Source organism: Acinonyx jubatus, chromosome C1 (assembly GCF_027475565.1).
Source record: "Acinonyx jubatus isolate Ajub_Pintada_27869175 chromosome C1, VMU_Ajub_asm_v1.0, whole genome shotgun sequence".
Classification (NCBI taxonomy): Eukaryota; Metazoa; Chordata; class Mammalia; order Carnivora; family Felidae; genus Acinonyx; species Acinonyx jubatus.
The window spans coordinates 26,824,456-26,843,539 of NC_069381.1; the positions used below are offsets into that span (position 1 = coordinate 26,824,456).

Sequence of the window (19,084 nt, forward strand, 5' to 3'; positions counted from 1 at the left end):
TCTGGTGGTAAAGATCCTCAGGATGCTGATTTGTTTTGACCTGTATCTGTCACTCTATCCCATTCATTATATTTTTCATCCTGGGTATTTCCCTGTACTTCCTGTTCCTGTTTCACACTGCTAATGTTTCCCTGTACATTTATTTTGCTTTATTTTTAGTTCTCGACTAATGTGTGTATTTAGTTTGCTGTCTTTGGGGCTGAGGGTTGTACACCCCAGGCAGCATCTGGTTATTTTGGCCAATGAGCTCATGTTTCTAAAGAGCACCAGCTCCTGTCTAGTAACATTTATTGATGAAAGGCCAAGGCCAGGCTCTATGCTGTCCATCCCAGTGAGATTAAGAAGGGGAAGGTAATAACCTCCAGACACCTCAAAGGCTCTATTAACTGCTTTACCAGTAGTTGCTTCAGATCCTTAGGAAGCAGCAGCAACTTCCTAGTTGTCATCTTCCAGTCTTGGGGCATTGGAGAGGGAAGGGTTTTTTAATCTCAAGAGCAGCCCAGCCAAGCCCTTCTCATCTCAGCAGAGCTTACGGCCCTGCCCTGACAGTGTCCCGCTGACACCAGTGAATTGACTGATTATTCCATGTGCAGCAAAGGGTAGACTTCTCACTTACGGCCTACCTCCCAGTTTATGATGACCTTCAGTCTCCTAGGCATAGTTACAGGATTTGGGGGTGGTTTGTTGCTGGGTTTGGTGGTGGTTCCTCAGATTTATGCCATCTCCTAAGGTGTATTATTTTGGGGAGGAGAGGAGCCAGTAGCCTATGCCACTTTATCATCTTAATAAGGACCAAAGCCCCTACTATATCTTTACTGTTTTCTTTTTCAATGTTTCAATGTTGTATTTTACATGTCTCTCTTACAGTTTTACAAATATATCCAATCTGTTAACTTCAGTTTGGAAGTGGTGGTGGTGGTGACGGCAGTGGTGGTTTTAATGTCTAATCTGACAACTTTTGCCCATTAAGTGGTCACATTTTTAAAAAACTGCTTTCTCCCCCTTCATTCCTGTACGGTTTCACTGATTGAAGTACTTTTTTCTTCCCTTGTCTGGTGCAGATGTTACATATGCCAGTTACTAATTGTTAATGGTGTCCTCAATATTTATAACATGAATACTTGACTTGAATCCAGGACCTTAGCTTACTGGAAGGACCTTAGCTTACTTTAATTTCAATCATTTGACCCCACCCCCACCCCAATCTTATTTTGTTGTTCATATTTTAACTCCTTCTCTTTATTCTCCTAAGTAATACTTCTGGGAGCTTAGTAGGCCATGTTTCCCTGGAGTGTCAGCTCAGTTCAGCAGTGACAAGATCTGCCATCTTTTCCCTTGTTCAGCTGACATTTTCCTTTGAGAAGCCACATCTCCCACATCTCTAGGATGGATCACCCTCTTAGACTGTGCTCACCACAGGCACGCTCTGAAGTGCGTATCAGCCACTGTGCTAAGGAGTAGAGACAAGACGATGAGTAAGGGGACACTGGTGCTTTGGTAAGGCTGAATATTTCCTGTACTCAACTGGAAATATGCCTAACAGGACAGCAGCATTGGTTTCTGGGTTTTGTCCTTTTTTTCAGTGGGAAGAGTAGGGGATGAAAAATTCATCATCTCGGAGATAAAAGCATATCCTTCAGTGAGCTGTGGCTGAGGTAAGATGTAGAAATGAGCCCCACACCCCAAAACAGGACAAGTCCAGAAGGCCAGTAAGTGATCAAGTCCTGGTCTCCTGCCCACCTTCTCCTCCTGTGTAGCCTGACCTGCAGCCCTGAGGAAACCTGTATCCCTGGCCTGAAGCGATTCAAGCTTTTGCTTCTGTGATTACTTCCAACCTTCAGGATGGGACAGCTGCCGCTCCTCTTCAACGTTGCACTAGATACGCACTTCCAGACCAGTGGTGCTCACAGTGTGCCCGCCCCCGGATCTGCAGCGTAGTGTCTCCTGGGAACTTAGTAGAAAGGTACATCCTCCTGTGCCAGACCTCCATCAGAAAGTCCACAGTCGATCCCCCACAGTCTGGCATCAGGCCTCCCAGGCTTTTGATCCAGCCCACAGACTTCTGCGAGACCCGAGTTCTAATTCTGTCATTTATTGTATGTGGACGGAGTTATTTCTTGCTATGCCTCAGTTTCTGTATCTGTGAAAACAGAGCCAATTCTGCTCATGCCCAGGGGGGTTTTGTGCGCAGGGCCTTGGGTAGGGAATGAGCTCCATTGTCCTCTCCCCTCCCCTTCCTGGGAGAGAGACTGTACACCAGCCCTCCTCCTACCCTACATGCTGTGCAAGCTGCTCCATGAACACTGCACTGTGTTCTGGGGCATGAGGCTACCCCTATTGCTTTGAAAATCCAAAAGGGAAGCACAGGGGTCCAGAAATCTAAAGTCCACACCCTGGGTGTTAGGACACTCTGAATTCCTTGCTTGGTTCAGAGGGTGGGGTGAAGGTGGAGGAATGAATCATTTTTGTGTTAACAGAAGGTTGGAGAAGAGGACAGAAAACCCCCTCCCTGAAAGCCAGGGGGGAGCAGCTGGCCAGCAGAGGCCGGGAGCCTGCACCAGTGGCCAGGCAGCGGCTGAGGCAGAATCTCAGCACCATCAGCCACACACACTGATGCCAAGGCCCACAACTTCCTTATTGGAGGCTATCGCATCCCAGGGATGCATAGGTGGCTGGACCCATGGTACAGGTCAGCAGTGTAGCACAAAGCAGCACACCCAGCAGGTACACATACAATTAAATAGCATGTTTAATCATCTCACAACAGACAGTAGTGCAGTAGTGTAAACTAAGTTTCTTTTCAAAAAGTCACTCCCTCAAAGCTCCCATTCCCCAACACCCAGGATGACCATGGCTGAGGAACCAGTGACAGGGCCAGAGGGATTCAGGAAGTCTCTGCTCCAAGGAGCTAAAAGTCTGTCCAGGTAGCCTCACAAGTAGCCGAGAGCCCTATGAGGAGTTGATGTGCGCACATTCTGACACACACACACACATGCAAGGGACACACAAGACAGAGGAGACCGCCATGGGGCAGTCGCACACATGCGCTCATGCCATCACATTCCAGTCAGCGTGTGACTGACTGTCTCCTGCGGGCAGGGCATGGGGGCCTGAGTCCTGAAGCAGCAGGTCAGGAGGAAGGAAAGGGTCTGTGGCCAGCCCAGCTGTCTGACAGATGGCCCAGCAGCCAGAGGGGCCCCTCCATTCCGGAAATAGCCAGTCCTCCCCTAATCTCAGGCTGGACATGGGCATCAGTGGTGAGGACAGGGGGTTCCACTTTCTCTGGACCTAGCGAAAAGATAACGGCTCTGTCCCAAAGAAGAGGACAAAGAATGTGCCCACAGGCAGGCTCTCGGAGCAGGAGGCTGGTGGTGCTTGTTCTACAGCCAGGACTTGCTGTGCGGGTGCCCTGGGAGCAGCAACACTGCCAACAGGGAACTGGAGAGGCAGCTGGGAGCTGGCTGGACAGCCCTTGGAGCAGAGGAGGGGTTTGCGAAAAAGGAGGCCCTGAGGTGAGGACATTTGGGGGGGGGGGCGGCTACCAGAAGGGTTTTAAAGAGGAAACCTCTTCGTTCACAGCTTCATTCGGGGTTCCCGGAGACAGTCTCTGGATTCAGGTGCCAGCAGCTCTGGTTGAGGGTATTAGGGTGGAATGACCAGCAGATGCTGGGAGAACAGCTGCCCACGGACATGGGAGGTATGAGAACCAGCCTGGCAATGCTCTGGACTCGCACTGCCCACCCCTACCCTGAGGAAACAGACCAAGTAGCTACAAGATCTCCTCTCGTGGGCTCCTGGCCTTAAGTGGGGTCTGCCCGTTGGGCACGGAGCCATTCTGACCATGCAGGAGTTTGCCCTTCTCTCGGTCTGGCCACGTGAAGATGGCATCATCACTGTCCAGCTCCGACTCAGAGCGCATCAGGCTGCTGCTCAGCATTGGGCCTTTCTGTTTGATGCCTGCGAGAGAGAGGAGAATCCAGGCTCAGGAGCACAAAACCTTCCTCGGCCTCAGCCACACCCTGTACCCTTCTCCCAGCCTGAAGAGGAACAGAGGGACGGGAAATAACAGAACTGGGTTGCAATGTGGATTCCTTGTCTCCAGTATCTATTAGCTTTGGTTAACAGTGCCACCTAATGACCCATTCTCCTCTTGTTGAAATGTGCAATGTTTTATCACCTCCCTTTATGAACAGGATGGAGCTCCCACAGGAGGCAGGAAAGCACGACAAATGAGAACTCAGCTCTAGAGGACAAACTTTTCACCATACCCCGGCTCAGCATGGATGGTAAAGGGCTTGCCCGAGTTCCCAACATCGAGTGAGTACGCAACCTCGCTCCCCACAGATGCTTGCTCTGGTTCCACTGCGTGGATGCTAGAAGCAGAGAGCCTGACTGGAGTACCAGGGACTCCCAGAGACAGTCCCAGGCCATCAGTGCATCAGAACACACAAACAAGGACCCATAAGAAGCACCTAAGTTCAGAAAGGATGCTTGAGATTCTGCAAGCCATTGCAGTCACCTTCACTACCTATCCCTGTGGCTGCAGAAACCACACCGAAAAAACAAAGCCACAGGATGAGGTGTGGGAAGTGCCAACAGAAAACCGCACGTGGTAGTGTTCTGGGCCCTACACCACCCACCCTGGAGCTGACCTACCTCCTTTTTGAAAAAGGTGACCAGACAGGTGAGGTATGTTTGAAACCCCATATCCAATAGTCACTCTCCCTTCCCCCTGGTCCCACCCAGATCCCCCAAAACACTGAAGTAATGTCCTGAGATGCCTTCTCAGCCATTCTGCCCCTTCTTGGCCAGGAAAGCTGATACCAGTGTCCCAGGCTTCTCCAGTGTGGCGAGAACAGTGGGCCAACATAAGAACGAAGCCCAGGGGAGGCTCAACCCCTTCCCCTGTGTGCCTGTGAAGCCTTCCCTCCCATGCCCACATGAAGCTTCCCTTCTTCCCCAAAGCCCTCCTTCCTCCACAGCTACAGAGGACAGGAGCGGAAGAGGGAGACATGCACCCAGCACCACACCAGACAGCACTCACCCAGGGCCTTCCCACACTCACTCCTGCTCTGCCTGGAGAACTGAGCGATCTCACCCACTAAACAGTACAAGCTGGGCCTGGACAGGAGCTTCTGCAGCCACACTCCTCAGAACAGCCACAACTGGAAAGAATTCAACTGCCTGTCAACAGTACACCTGCCAGATGTATTAATACAGTGGAAATTACACAGCAGGAAATGGACAAACGACTGCTCTGCCTGACAGCACGTCGGGAAGTCATAAGTGTAATGGTGAATGGAAAGGGCCAAATACAGTGATTCCCTTTATATAAACTAAAATATCAGAAGTACGTTGGCAGGAGGAAGAGGATGACGGGAAAGAAAGGGAGCTGATTATATGGGCACGTTCACTTGCAGGAAACCTATCCAGCTGTCCGCTGGGCTGAACCACAAAAAACTACCATTTTTATGGGTTCAAAAAAGTCACACACTATTAATTTTGTATGGTTCAATCTAATATGCTTCAAAAGAAAGCTTTGGAAAATCAATAGAATAGCAAAAACAAACCCAAAACCACAGTCGCTGAACGGAAAGCAGGTCTCCTGAGGCTTGCCTTGGGAGCTCACCCAGGCGGGTGCACCGGCTCCCCAGGCAGCCCTCATCAGAGCTCAGCCTGGTTCCCAGCAAACAGGGTCTCTGTCAGCGCGCTTCCACGTGCATTACCTTTCTTCGCAAGGGGCCTGTTAAATCCACGCTTCAACCTATCAGCTTCCGTGCCTTACGTTGACAGGCTTGAATCCCCTTCTCCCCTACCTGCTAGTGGCTCTGCTCTGCGGTGCACCCACTAATCTGCTGAGTCCACAACTGATCTGCTGGCCAGAGCCAGAAGACCAAGTGCAAGGGGGCTCTCACCTGTCCCTCAGCTACACACTGCCCACAGAGAAGGGCCTCCTGACTCTCCTCTTTCTCCTCCTGGTGACCCAGATGCAACTGGGCTCTCCCTTGCTGCCCCCCCTTCACTGGATGTCTGCCTCCTGCCCATTTTGCCTCTTCAACGCAGCACTTCCTGGTGCTATCACCCAGCCCTGTGTCCCCCACCCTCTCCTTTCTTGAGCCCCATTCCCTCTCTCCTCAGGAGCCTTACCTCTGTCTTCTGCCTCACCCTGCTTCACTTCTAAAGGACTTTTTTTCAATATTTAGGGCTTCCATTTCCTCACTGCATACTTACTGCTGGAACAACCTACATTTTCACTTCTGCTACCATTCACCATTCTACTCTAGCTCTTCAGGTGACCAGAAACTTCCCCAGTGTCATCTTCATGGACAGTTCTTATCCCTGTCTGCAACAGCTAATACTGCTGACCGCTCCCTAACGGTGCACCTCTTCCCTCACTGACGGCCCTTCATGGGCTCCTCAGCTCTGGACTCTTTGGTCCCTCAACATTTTCCCCAGAAGGGATGTGACCCACTTTTGTTTTGGCCCTCACCAGCATGTAGAAGATTCTTACACTGACACTTGTAGTCCAACTGTTCTACTGGGTTCAAGTGAATTCATCTTTTGTTACCCCAGCCGGCACTGCACTGATGTCTTAATTGTGTCTACAGAATCATTCTCTGTCCCTCAGGTCAGAAGTCAGCCCTGACCTTTCCCGTCCTCCATCTTGTTGACCCCATGTTGGTCGAGTCATCGTCACCTCCCTCTCGGACCACTGCAAAAGTCTCCTTGCTGGCCTCCACATGGGATATCTCCCCTTCAGTCAATTACAGGTGTCATTAGAGACTAATTTTCCTAAGCCAGCACTTTCAAGATGACACTTCCTGTCACCATCAGAATTAATGCTTAACCCTGGCTGATGTTCAAAACCTTCCGCACTTTTGTCCTCACCAATCTTCCAGCCTCATTTCCTCAACACCATTCGCAAGCGTCCTGAAGCAAACACTTCTCTTCTCCGGCATTTCCTCTCCAGTACCACCCAACCCACACCTGCTCAGAGCAGAAGCTCCAGGACCAGCTTGCACGTCTCCTTTTCTCCCACACCTCTCGGCTAACATGCCACAAACTGCATCAAGTCTTCCCTGCAAAGATACCTGGAATCTACGTGCCTCTCCCTATCTTACCATCTCTCCACCATTAGGACATTCCACTGAATCCTCTTTTACCTGCTCTTGCCCGTCTGATTCCTACACAGCAGCCAGGGTTGTCTCTTTTTAAAATGTAAACCAAATCAGACCATTCACCTGCTTAAAAAGCTGCCTGTGGCTGCCCACTACTCTCAGAAGGAGCCCACAGCTAGGTCCCTGCTCACCTGTGCAGCCTCATGCCACTGGCCCCGTGCTCACCATGTCCAGTATGTCACCTTCCTCTATTTCCTCAAATGCCCTCTGCTGCTTCCAGCAGCTGGCCCTTTACCGACTTTGCTCCTTCGCCTGGAATGCGCTTTCACAGAGTCCTTATGTGGCTAACTCCTACTCGTCCCTTGGGTCTCAGTTCAAGTGTTCTTCTTTACAAAGACCTTTTTTTTTTTTTTTTTAATTTTTTTTTTCAACGTTTATTTATTTTTGGGACAGAGAGAGACAGAGCATGAACGGGGGAGGGGCAGAGAGAGAGGGAGACACAGAATCGGAAACAGGCTCCAGGCTCTGAGCCATCAGCCCAGAGCCTGACGCGGGGCTCGAACTCCCGGACCACGAGATCGTGACCTGGCTGAAGTCGGACACTTAACCGACTGCGCCACCCAGGCGCCCCTACAAAGACCTTTCATTATCACATGCTGTGTATCTGGGAGTTTGCATATTTCATGTCTGTCTCATAGAAGCTCCAGAGCAGCAGAGTCTGTCTGGCTCACCGTATGTAACTGGTATCTGGCAGAGGGCCTGGCAAACAGTGGTCTCAATCCATATGCACAGAGGAATAAGACACAATCTCTGCCCTCACCAATGTCACTGACTGGTAGGGGAAAGATACAGAACTAATATAGGGACAGAAATTCCAAAACAGTCACGTGACAGATGAGCATGACATTTACAGGTTAAGGGAGGGATGACAAAAATGACAAAGCTTTCTGGACAGAAATATGAACCAAGTCAACAAGGCGATAGATCTCAGAGAAGCCAACAGATAAGAGCTCACCCAAGGCCACGTTAGCCAGACCCAAAGTCAGTCACCAAAGGATTTCGAGGGGTGGGAAAACTTTCAGAGTAACATGAAAACAACCTTGGCCACCAGCTGGGGGGTGGACTGTGCACGTTTTTACCTCCAGGCTCCATTTCAGTGTTTCTACTTCTCTGGTTTTACAAGCCCCACCACCTCCAGGTACCACCCCAAGATGTTCTCTACCCAAGGTGCATGGGTGCAGAGCCCAGGCCGCCTGAGAGCATTTTTTTTTTTTTCCTCTAATGTGTCTGTGCTCCCTCAGTAGACTGAAATTCCAAGGGCAGAGCCAGGGTGTCAGAACTCTCTGTTTTCCCCTCCAGCCTCTCCTAATACAAAGCTTTAAGTATGAACATGTTTGATAAATGCTTTGTATAAAAACAGTTCTGTTGGCAGAGTGTTTAGGTTAGAGTCCCATAAACAGGCGATGCAGGTCCTGTGGCCTCATGATGATGAATGGAAACCTCACCCATGACGACACCCAGCCAAGGAAGGGAGCCCCTGCGCACCCTGACCGCCAGCCCCATCACCCAAGCCATCTCAGTGCTTGTGCAGTTGGTGATTCCTTGGTGGGAGGCACCTGAAAGACGAGTCCTGTGCACTGGGACCAGCAGGGAAGCTGCCCTCCTGCCTGTTCTAAGCCACCAGCGGAGCCCATGGATCTATCTGCCAAATACAAGGTAGAGGAAGGCCAGCTGAGGAAGAGGCCAGCTGGAGACACTGATTTCAATCCCACTGCTGCCACACCTTGTTGTCTGCCCAGAAAGGACAGACTTGTCAGGCATAAGAGACCAAGGTCCCTGAGCATGACTAACAGGGGGCAGCATGAACAGCTGAAAGCCAGGAGGAATCCCTGAGGGGAGTGAGCATGCCAAGGAAAGCAAGAGGCTTAGTCCTTCTGCAAAGAGAAGCAATACTGAGAAGTGAGCCCCAGATCAGAGCTCACCCAGCAGGCAGCTTCTGCCAGTGCACGGCAAGGTCAGCCCTCAGCGTTTAACAAGCAAGAGTCAAAATGCTTTTCTAGAACAAACAGCTGTTAGCAACACATTTAGGAGGGGACTATAGTGACAGTAGCTCTTCACAGGGAGAGTACACAAATCTAGAGGCCTCCGTCCCCAACCCCCAGGACCACTACCTGCTCGGGAGGTTGGCTTCAGTTCCAGGCTCTCCTGATCCGTGGCATCTAGGATCTTATACTTGCTTTTCCTCTTGGGTTTTCCTTTCTGCCTGAAAAACACAATCCCCACAGCTGCTCAAGAAGGGGGTTCTGTGTGAGATTAGGGAGCTCACCACAGGGTGACGGCCAGACTACATAGAGGGCCCCATCCTGGTGAGAGCTGCTTAATGGGAGGACTGTTTTCCCTTGCAGGAAGGTGGCGACTGTGATTTGTTTTTCAAGTAATGCCTCACCGATTCTGGGAAAGGAAGGTGACTCTGACTATCTTACCATGGAGCCACCACTCCACAGCAGCAAGGAAGGAGAGACTGGTTAACAACACAAACGTAATGGGGTACAAGCTTGTCCTGCTCGCCACACACAGGCCAGTAAGTCAAGGGGAAAGATGAATGGGGTGAGAAAAACGACTTCACTCAGAAAATCAGCAAACCGAGGAGATGGCGGACTCCTGTCCCGAAGAACCATCTACCCCAGCATGATATTTGAGCTTTTCTGTTAGGGTGGAGGAAGTGGGAGGAGGCTGGAGTCGAAAGGTGACTGATGTCTGCAGACATCCAAGGAAGGCTGTGTAACTTCTCTGTCCTAGGTTGGTTGATATCTGTAGGAATCTGATCATGTTTCTGTGAATCTCAAACATAGCACAGGCCTATCTGAAGGTACTTGCTTATCTCCTTGAGTGAGGTAGGTCTCAGGTTAAAACAACAGTTTTTTGTTCATCTCAGCTATAAGCAAAATTCCTTCAATGATTAACATGCCTACGTACAGGGCCCAGCAGAAGTTTCTAAGCTGTAGGTCACAGCAGCAAGGGAAAGAGGCAACGTGGAGTCAGGCACAGTTTCTCCCTATTACATTAAGAGAACAAAAACCCTGTGCTTGAGGGGTGGGGGGTGAAAGAAAGCATCTACTAATGGTGGTTGTCTCAGGCTGGTGGAAATTATCAAAAATTATTTTCACTTTCTAGGTTTCATGTGAAACCTAGGCTCAATATTGCAGGCTCTGTCTCAGCTCTGTCACGTATTAACTGTGTGTCCGTGGACAGGTGGGGTTGTTTTCCTGGGCCTCCATTTCCTTAGCTGTAAGATGAGCAAAGGTTCTCATATACATTAAAAAAAAGGTATTACAGGGGCGCCTGGGTGGCTCAGTTGGTTGAGCGTCTGACTTCAGCTCAGGTCATGATCTCACAGCTCGTGAGTTCAAGCCCTGCGTCAGGCTCTGTGCTGACAGCTCGGAGCCTAAAGCCTGCTTCATATTCTGTGCCTCCCTCTCTCTGCCCCAACCCACTCACATTCTGTCTCTGTCTCTCTCAAAAATAAACAAACATTTAAAAAAAAATTATAATTTAAAAAAAAGGTATTACCTACAAAATGTTATCATGGTGTCTGGCACACAGCAGTGTAGAAATCATACTTATTATTAATAATGAAAAGCATACAATAAATATTCCCATTAAATATCATTTGAGAGGAAGACTCAAAAAAACCTAGAACACTTAATCATGACTAATCTAAGTCTACAGTTACATGAAAGTACATAGACACGTGAATCCCAACTAGAAAGGAAGGCATAAAAATTGAGAACTCATGTGTCAAGTGGTGAGACAGGTGGAGTGGGAGTAATACAGAACACCTATCCTAGACAGATGTGACTCAGGTCCACATTCCAGGCCCATCATGGCTATGGCCACGCTTCCCAGGTTGTGCATCAGTGCAGTGACAGCCACTTGGCTGAGGGGTGTGTTCCTGCCCTCAGGAGTGGCAGAGGGTAAGGAAAGCCTTTCTGTGCATGCCTTGGGTGGGCCAAACGACTTTAACAGTGACAGGAAGGGAGGGACCCCCCCAAGACTTAGCACCTTCCACGTGGAAAATGCCAGATACCTCCCTAATGAATGAAGACACAACTAGAAGCTCTAATGAATTTTCAAGGAGAATCCATCTTACCTCTTACAACAACAGATCACAGTCCAGGACAGGATTCCCAGGGCGACAACGATGACAAAGGAAGCAATGATAACATACAACACGCTCCACTCTGCCAAGAGAAACAAAATGGTGAGGGCTGTGAAGAGAGAGGGGCCAGCAGGACAGTCTGGGCTGCCTCGGCCTCGGGCAGGTGGCTTCGCTCTGCAGACAGGAAAGCTGCTCAGGGAAGGTGAGACCTTGCAGTTGTAGGCAGCTGAAGCTTTCACCTTTCTAAACCATCCCTGCTGAGACCCTGAGGCAGTGTAGCAGGTTGTAAGGAGCTTTCCCAGAAGGAAAGGGGGAACAGACACTTGCAGACTTCCACTAGGCTATGGCACAGAGACACCCCGCAAAAGACAGGAGGCCTTGCAGCCAGTCTGATCTAGGCTGCAATTTGCAGTTGGTCTGATTTAAGCTTGGTTCTTTGTACAACACTGCTTCAGAGCTCTGCTCTAATCCTGAGCAGCGTGGAGGAAGGAAGTAAAAGTCCTCTGCAAACAGAAAATACACAGAGTTCTTCTCCTCGCTTGCTCATCTGCCTCGGAAACACCAACACCCACCTGCTCAACTCAGAACTACAGTCAGTGCCAAACCGGCTGGCACAGCGCCAGGCAGAAAACTCACCACAGTTGCTGTCTCCGTCCCTCAACTGCACCTTGATGAAATTCTCCATCCAAAAAGGGTCACAAATACAGCGTTTGGTGAATGAATCACAGTGGCCATGGTCAGAACAGTTCAACTGGCATGCTGAAAGTAGTAGGAAAGGGAAAAGGTCAACAGGAGTCAGAGCCAGACTGGCAGCTGCCAGCGCCCCTGCTGTGGCCCGTGGGGAAATTCCTTGGACACCCGCCCCGAGGGCTTTTACAGCTCGGGCATATTGCCCATGATCATCGCCACGGTCAGATGAAACTGGAGCAGTCAGGACACTGAAGACAGTTCCGGCTGCTTTTACTTATTGTTACTCTCTGCCAGCAGTACGTCATCTTTCATGGCCCACAGACCCCCCCCTTCTTTGCATCGTTTAATTGCCAAAATAAAATACATGGTATTACAAAGGAAAGCAATTATATTGCACATGTTTTTTAAATATTGAAGAATATAAAATTCTAAGCTAATTATACATATACATGTGTCTTTATGAAAACATCAAGTAACAAGATTTAGAAGCGAGTCTAACAACTGTCATGATTTTGAAGTAGTGATGAGTAGTAATGATACTTCATCACGTAGTGTGCTATGACGTTATTTGTGATTCCTATTGCCTTAAAGTCACAGGTTCTGTTAATATTACTGGAGTTCGTCGCCCACCTTCACAACAGAGGGAAATAATGAACTTCAGTTAAAGGTAAGTGAAAATAAAGATGTCATTTTCTTCCCATTCAAACTCCTTGCCCCTCTGAACACTAGCTCATGGACCCATGGACCCCAGGTTAAAACCTCTGCAACAAGTCAGGACTCTTCCATGTCCCTGGTAGTGGAGCTAAGCGATTATATCCATGTTCCTCAAGAACAGGTGATGAAGCCTGAGGACAGCAGGACTGTGGTGAACTGTGGGCACTGGGCAGGCTTGTATTCCCAGCTTCCCAGAATTACTCACTGACAGTATTGATTTCCAGGGCTCTGAATATCAGAAAGTCTGCTTTTTGCTTCCGCAGCTCATTCTTGAGCATCGCTGCCACCTCATGGCCTTTGAAGATCTGGTGGGGAGGCTCGTTTTGAACAAAAAATACCATCTTGGTGCTGCAGAGACATGCAACAGTATGAATGAGCTGAAGCCGTCAGCAATAATAGCAGTAGCTGCCATTTGCTAAGCACTTTATGCCAGACACTGTGCGAAGCATTAGACACATTCTCTCACAGCAAGCCAGTGAGAAAGGTGTTATCAGCGTCCTCTCCATTTTACAGAGGACAACACTAGGGCTCAGAGGGGTTAAGTAACTTGCCCAAGGTCACACAGTTAATTATGGCAGAGCCAAATTCCAACCCTGGTATGTCTGACTACACCTATGCTTTTAGAAATGCCCTAAGCTGTCCTAGCTAACAAGACAACCCATTCCAAACAAGTAACTGGAGGTCAGGAAAATGGAGATTTGGTTACAACTACATCTCTGCTGTCAGCCTTTTAACAGCTAAGACTGTGGTGTGGTGCTGTTGGGTCTGTGCCTAGGTTACCTGTAGGACAAACCATAATGCTCTGAAAAATGTATGTTGTTGGACAGCATCAAAGCATTATCCATGGGTCAAAACAGCCAAATGATCATTACTGTGACGGCAACAAGAAAGACCCCACACAGTGGTGTGGCTGGTGCAAGATTATACTACCCCATGTCCAGAATCTGTTTGCTTTCTGTCAACTTCTGTCCAGGGCAGGCCATGTTTGATCTCACCTCTATATGGGCACAAAGTCTGCTGTCTATGCCGTGGCCTTAAGAGGCCTTTTGGAGAGCCCCCTTGACTCCATGTTAGTCTCACAAATGAACCTTCTCAATCAGTGGGTCACTCTGGGTTGTAGGTGTGCCCAAGATATTGATCCCTTCAACACACAGAGTGGCTGGCTGGGACCCGGAGGCCCCAGACCAGTTGCTTCCAGTATAACCAGCCGTATCTATTTATCCCAAAGTGCCATACACATAGCATCACTGCCTATGTGTATCATGACATAAAAGTTTGGGAAGCACTGTCATAAAAGACTTCATAAAGTCCTCTGCACAGTGAGACTAAGGGTGGGGTATTATAAATTTCAGAATCAAGACACAGACCTTTGTCATAAAAATGTGTGGTCCATTTCTCATTATTTTCTCCCAGTTACCTAATCCATGCGAACAGTTTCAATTTCTCTATATATACCAATAACCCTCAAATATTTATCTCCTCTCCCCTAGTCTTTCCAGAATGACCACATCTATATCTGCAGAAGCTTGCTGGGACATCCACCCCATCCGTATCTCTCATAGGTACCTCTAACCCAACAGGTCTCAAAATAAACTTACAATAACCAGCAACCGAGCACACTCTGTGTGGTAGGGATACGAACATTCTCTTATTTAACTCTCAGTAACAATCCTACAAAAGTGTACAAGTGGCAGGCTAGGCTTGGAGAGGGGCAGTACCTTGCCCATCATCCCAGAGCAGACACTAATGGAGCAGGGCTCAAAAGCCAGGTCTGTCTGGTGTCTGGTGTCTGCCCCATGCTCTTTCCTGCGATCATAGACTCCCTGCCTGCAAGCCTATCCTCTTGAATTCCTCAACTTGGCCAATCAGTCCAAGTCAGAAACTCAGAGCCACCGTGCTGCTTCTCTTCCTCATGCATCGTCTTCCAGATGCAGGGAGAGCAAGTGTGCTGGCAAACCCTTCCGTGACACGTCCAGCAGCACTCTTGCTAATGTCTTAGCACTACTTCTGCCCAGCCAATCCCCACCAGCTTGGGTCAATCCAGGCAGCCACTTGCCCTGTTCCTGTTCACAGGCTGCCAGCAGAGATTACAAAGAAAATCCCTGGGGTGCCCGGGTGGCCTGGTGGGTGAAGCATCCGACTTCAGCTCAGGTCATGATCTCATGGTTCATGAGTTCGAGCCCCATGTCTGACTCTGTGCTGACAGCTCAGAGCTTGGAGCCTGCTTTGGATTCTGTGTCTCCCACTGTCTCTTTTGCCCCTCCCCTGCTAGCACTCTGTCTCTCTCCCTCTCTCAAAAATAAATAAAACCACCCCCCCCCCCCAAAAAAAGGTCTTATTATCATGCTCTGACCCAGTGAAACTTCAGTGTTAGATTCACCTAGAGAGCATGGAAATTTCAGGTGCCCAGACCTCACTCCAGACCAACTGAATCATAATCCCTGGGGGTGAGGCTCAGGTAATGGCACCTTCATAAAAGCTCCAGGTGGTGCTATCAAGTAGCTAGAATTGGGAGCCACCACTCTAACCTCGTGTCTCTAACCTTGGATGAGATCTCAATGCTGCTCAAAGCCAGCATCCTTTTGCTGGAACTGCTGTACCTAACCTTTACCATTTTCTTCACGCTGCCCACCTCCTTCCCACCTTCTCAAAGCAGATGGCCTGGCCTCCACTTTCAGAGACAAAACCCAGAACACTAGTATCAATGCTCTCGAATGCCATCCTGTCTCTAAAATCCATCCTTAACAGCACATTTTCCTGCCCTTCCTCCCATCTCCAGAGAAAGTGGCACACCTGCTCTGCCCACAGCCAGTCCCCGAGACCTGCCTCTATTTGGAACCCACCTCCCCAGTCTCCACCTTCTACTTTTCCTCTGCACCTTCCCTGAGTCTATAAAAGTGCTCAAGTATTTCCTGTCTTTAAAAGGTGTTCTTTTGATCTACCTCCCATCTTGTTTTCAGCACCAACCTCTTCAAAGAGTGTTTTATTTACCATCTCTGTATCCTCCAACCATGACAGAATTTGCCCTCTGTCCCCAACATCTAAGTAAAATGCTCTCACTGTAGTCCTGACGATCTAATCATAAAGCCAAAACCTGTGTCCTCACCATACTCTTCCTCTGTGGCATCTGAATCCCCTGGCAGCCCCTAGCTGCCAGCCGCCTCTTAACTTCCAGCAGACCACTCCCACCTGCTTTTTCACTCACTTCTCTACTATTGCTTCCTAGTTTCCTTTGCTGGCTCTTTTCTCCTTGCCTCATCCTTAAATACTGGGGTTCTCCAGAGTGCTGGACATTACCCCCAGTGGGACTCATCTGTCCTTCCAGCTTTGATTCCTGCCTGTATGCAGTGATTCCCTATCTTCGGCTTTTCCTTCTGCCCCAAGTTCCAACCCGTATTTGCCACTGTCTGATGAAATCTCTCTCCACGTAACCCATGAGACACCCTAAATTCAACAGTCAAAACTGTTATCTTTTCTTTGAAACTGGTTCCTTCTGTATCCGTAATCTCAGTTAATGGCATTCACCATCTATCCAGGCATCAAAACCTAAAGCCTCATGTTTGATGCCTCATTCCCCTTCATTCCAAAGAATTACTAAGTCCTGCTGATCTGCCTCTATTTTCTTTTCATTTCTCTCTTCTGTCATTCCATTGCCACTACCTTAACTTAGGTTTATCACTTTTTTACTAAGACTAGTTCAAAAGCTTCCTGGTTGGTTCCCCAGCCTTCAGTGTCTGTCTCTCTCTCTCTCTGCATCTCTCTATTTTGGTCTAGCCTCCACACTAGGGGGTCTTCCTTGAAAAAAAAACAAAAACAAAAACAAAAACAATTTCTAATTTCCTTGCTCCAAAAACAAAACAAACAAAAACTTCACACACATAAAGGAATCTAACTTGAATCCCCCCCTTCCCAAACTATTAAAACTAAACTCCCTGACTTGCTCATGACTATTCTCCATCTACACAGCCAGTCTTATCTTCCACCATGTCCTGGGCCTGGTAAGTGCTCTGAACCATATGACTTCCTCCAGAGAGAACTCTGTACTTTCATACCACAGGATCATGGCTCATACTTTTCAGCTATTATGAATTTCCTCCTAGTCCTTCTATGCTTGCTCAATGTAAGTTTTACTTCTTCTGGAAGATCTTTGGATCACACCCTGCCCCAGCTCCTCTGGAAGAATTCATTGGCCTTGCCTCTGTGTGTCTCCATGACACCCACACATTCTGTCAAATTCACCCTGTACTGATGTTACATACTCATCTTGATTATTTTCCCTATGAGACTATGGCCTTCAAGATAAAGGACCTCTTCTGACCTTGTACCCTGGTACCCTGCTGCAGTATCTAGTACAGACTATGTGACCTGTACTAGAAGAGAAAATTTCATTAAAGAAATAGACACCATGAGTGGTTCTTGGTCAGAGAGCCCACCCTCTCTATCTACCCACACTATTTCTTAGCTCAATCAACAAGCCCAGGGGGCCCCTGGTCTTTCCTTTTCTCCCCCCATTCATTGCCCAGCTACCTCTGCTCCGTGTACGGCTGAATCTTTTGCACAATGATGTCGGAATCCAGCACCCCCAGGAGGACCCCAATCTGGCGGATGAACATCCCCTTCAGCCTCTCAGTTAGCTGACTGACGTTGACATCCAAGATGATCTCCACCAGGTTGTTTTTCCTGGGATCTGGAAAGCATGTGGATCAGTCATGGCTTTGGAAGTAGGAGAGTTAACACAGACCTGCCATTGTGTGTCTGTTCTGGCACAGGAGAAAAAGTAGTGAGAGCATTCAGGAATGCAACTGACCTCCTGCAAATGGAAAGGGACCATACTTAATTGCTACTAATGCGGTCTGGGGCTGGTGTGGAGAGCTCTATACCAACCTGACAATTACCACACGTGTGCTGGGGATCAGGCCATAACAGGGAGGCTAGGGGTTTGGTGAAGGGAGTGGGAAAGAAGAACACTTCGAGGTCTGTTCTCAAAGCTTCTGCCCAGCTGGCTTTGCTGAGCTCTCCAGGCCAAGTGGGGGATATGTACAATCTCTCCTGATCTGTGTCTGACTTTCAGTGCCTTGCTGTGCTCTGTCTACAACAATGGGAGGGAAAATGTCCATCTCAACAATCTTATTGATCCTGGAAATACATCAGCCCTACAGGTTTGAAAACAGTAAACAAAAAATTTCCAGGCAGCCAAGAAACAAGGACTTCACTTTAGAGCAATATCACAGCTGCACAATATTTTTACGGCTCTAGAACTGTGAGACCACTGTCCTTCATTTCTGTGTCCTAGAGGCTGTGCTACACTTGGAAGTTAAGTGATTAATCACAATACCTTATTCCCATAATTGGATGTACCATTTGCCTGTTCTGATGTATCATTTACATAATTAGTAGACTATCTGTGATCTGATTTTAAACACAGAAGAGACTTTACAGTGTCTTGGCTGTTGTCCTTCATAGAGGTAGGACAAGGACTGGAAGACCTGCCAAGATCCTTTCCCATCTAAGATAACTGTACATGAGCTTGGCCTATATAAACAAGAGTAGATTTAAAGTTAATACCTTCATATCAGATGCTCAGGAATTTATAAAGCTCTACCCCACCCCACACTCATTTCCTCCCTAATACTAATCTAGCCTCAAAGCAAAATAAAAATATAGTTCTATGGAAGAAAGAAATTTTATCTCTATAAATCTGAAAAATGTAAAGGACATCAGTTACTTCACCTTCCTTGGATTGTCAGATAAAGCCTGAGGCTCAACTTATAAAAATAAATTGTTTTCTGCAGCTGTGTGCTGATGAGGCATCATGACTCAAGTTATTTCTCTGCTCAGATTCCCGAAGCACCCAGAGCCCTCTCTCATCTGTCACGTGGTGAGTAGGCAGTGCTGGACTAGGGGCACAAAGGCCTGGCTCTGACACAACTGCTGTGTGACGCTGAGCAAGCCCTGCCCTCTCTGAGTTTTAGTTTCTCCATCTGAGATGAGTTGGGGAGCAGGGATCCACACTAACTCCTGTATGGGTAGGAGGGATACTGCTGGAACAGAGTCTCCACGGATTTTTCAGCTTGGGGTTTCTAGAGTGTTTAGAAGCTGGCTTTGCCACTTGGCTCTGTTCTTGCTGGGCAGAAGGGGTCCCAGGACTGAGGTCCTGCTGGGCTGAGCCGGCAGTCCCACCCAGTCCCAGCGCCAGATGAACTCACCAGGCTTCACCTCCACGGTGGTCCGGTCTGTGTCACTTTCCCCCTTCGCATCAGTCACATGCAGGTGAAATGTGTAGGTGCCCTCAACCAGGTTGGAAAGAAAGAGGATCGGGTGGTGGTCAGAGTGATTCAGCACCTCCTATGGAGTTGAACAACATGGCTACGTTGCAGAGCAAGACCACACTCCTTTCTTGGGG

At 48.6% G+C, this 19,084-nt stretch overlaps 1 protein-coding gene across 9 annotated transcripts in view; it reads right to left on the reverse strand.

Annotated features, from left to right (window-relative positions):
- Positions 1 to 1,192: 1,192 nt before the first annotated feature.
- Positions 1,193 to 19,084, reverse strand: part of KIAA0319L (KIAA0319 like) — a 96,654-nt gene continuing 78,762 nt past the window's right edge. For 3 of the 9 annotated variants that reach the window (XM_027059691.2, XM_027059689.2, XM_027059696.2), the window contains 8 exons: positions 18,888 to 19,026; positions 17,209 to 17,368; positions 12,887 to 13,029; positions 11,914 to 12,036; positions 11,269 to 11,359; positions 9,290 to 9,381; positions 4,269 to 4,373; positions 2,732 to 3,957 (listed from right to left, as the gene is read on the reverse strand). In XM_027059691.2, coding sequence (XP_026915492.2) covers positions 3,770 to 3,957; positions 4,269 to 4,373; positions 9,290 to 9,381; positions 11,269 to 11,359; positions 11,914 to 12,036; positions 12,887 to 13,029; positions 17,209 to 17,368; positions 18,888 to 19,026 — 1,041 coding nt within the window. In that variant the 3' untranslated portion in view covers positions 2,732 to 3,769. The other 6 variants (XM_053211278.1, XM_027059693.2, XR_008293884.1 and 3 more) reach the window with 5 other exon arrangements.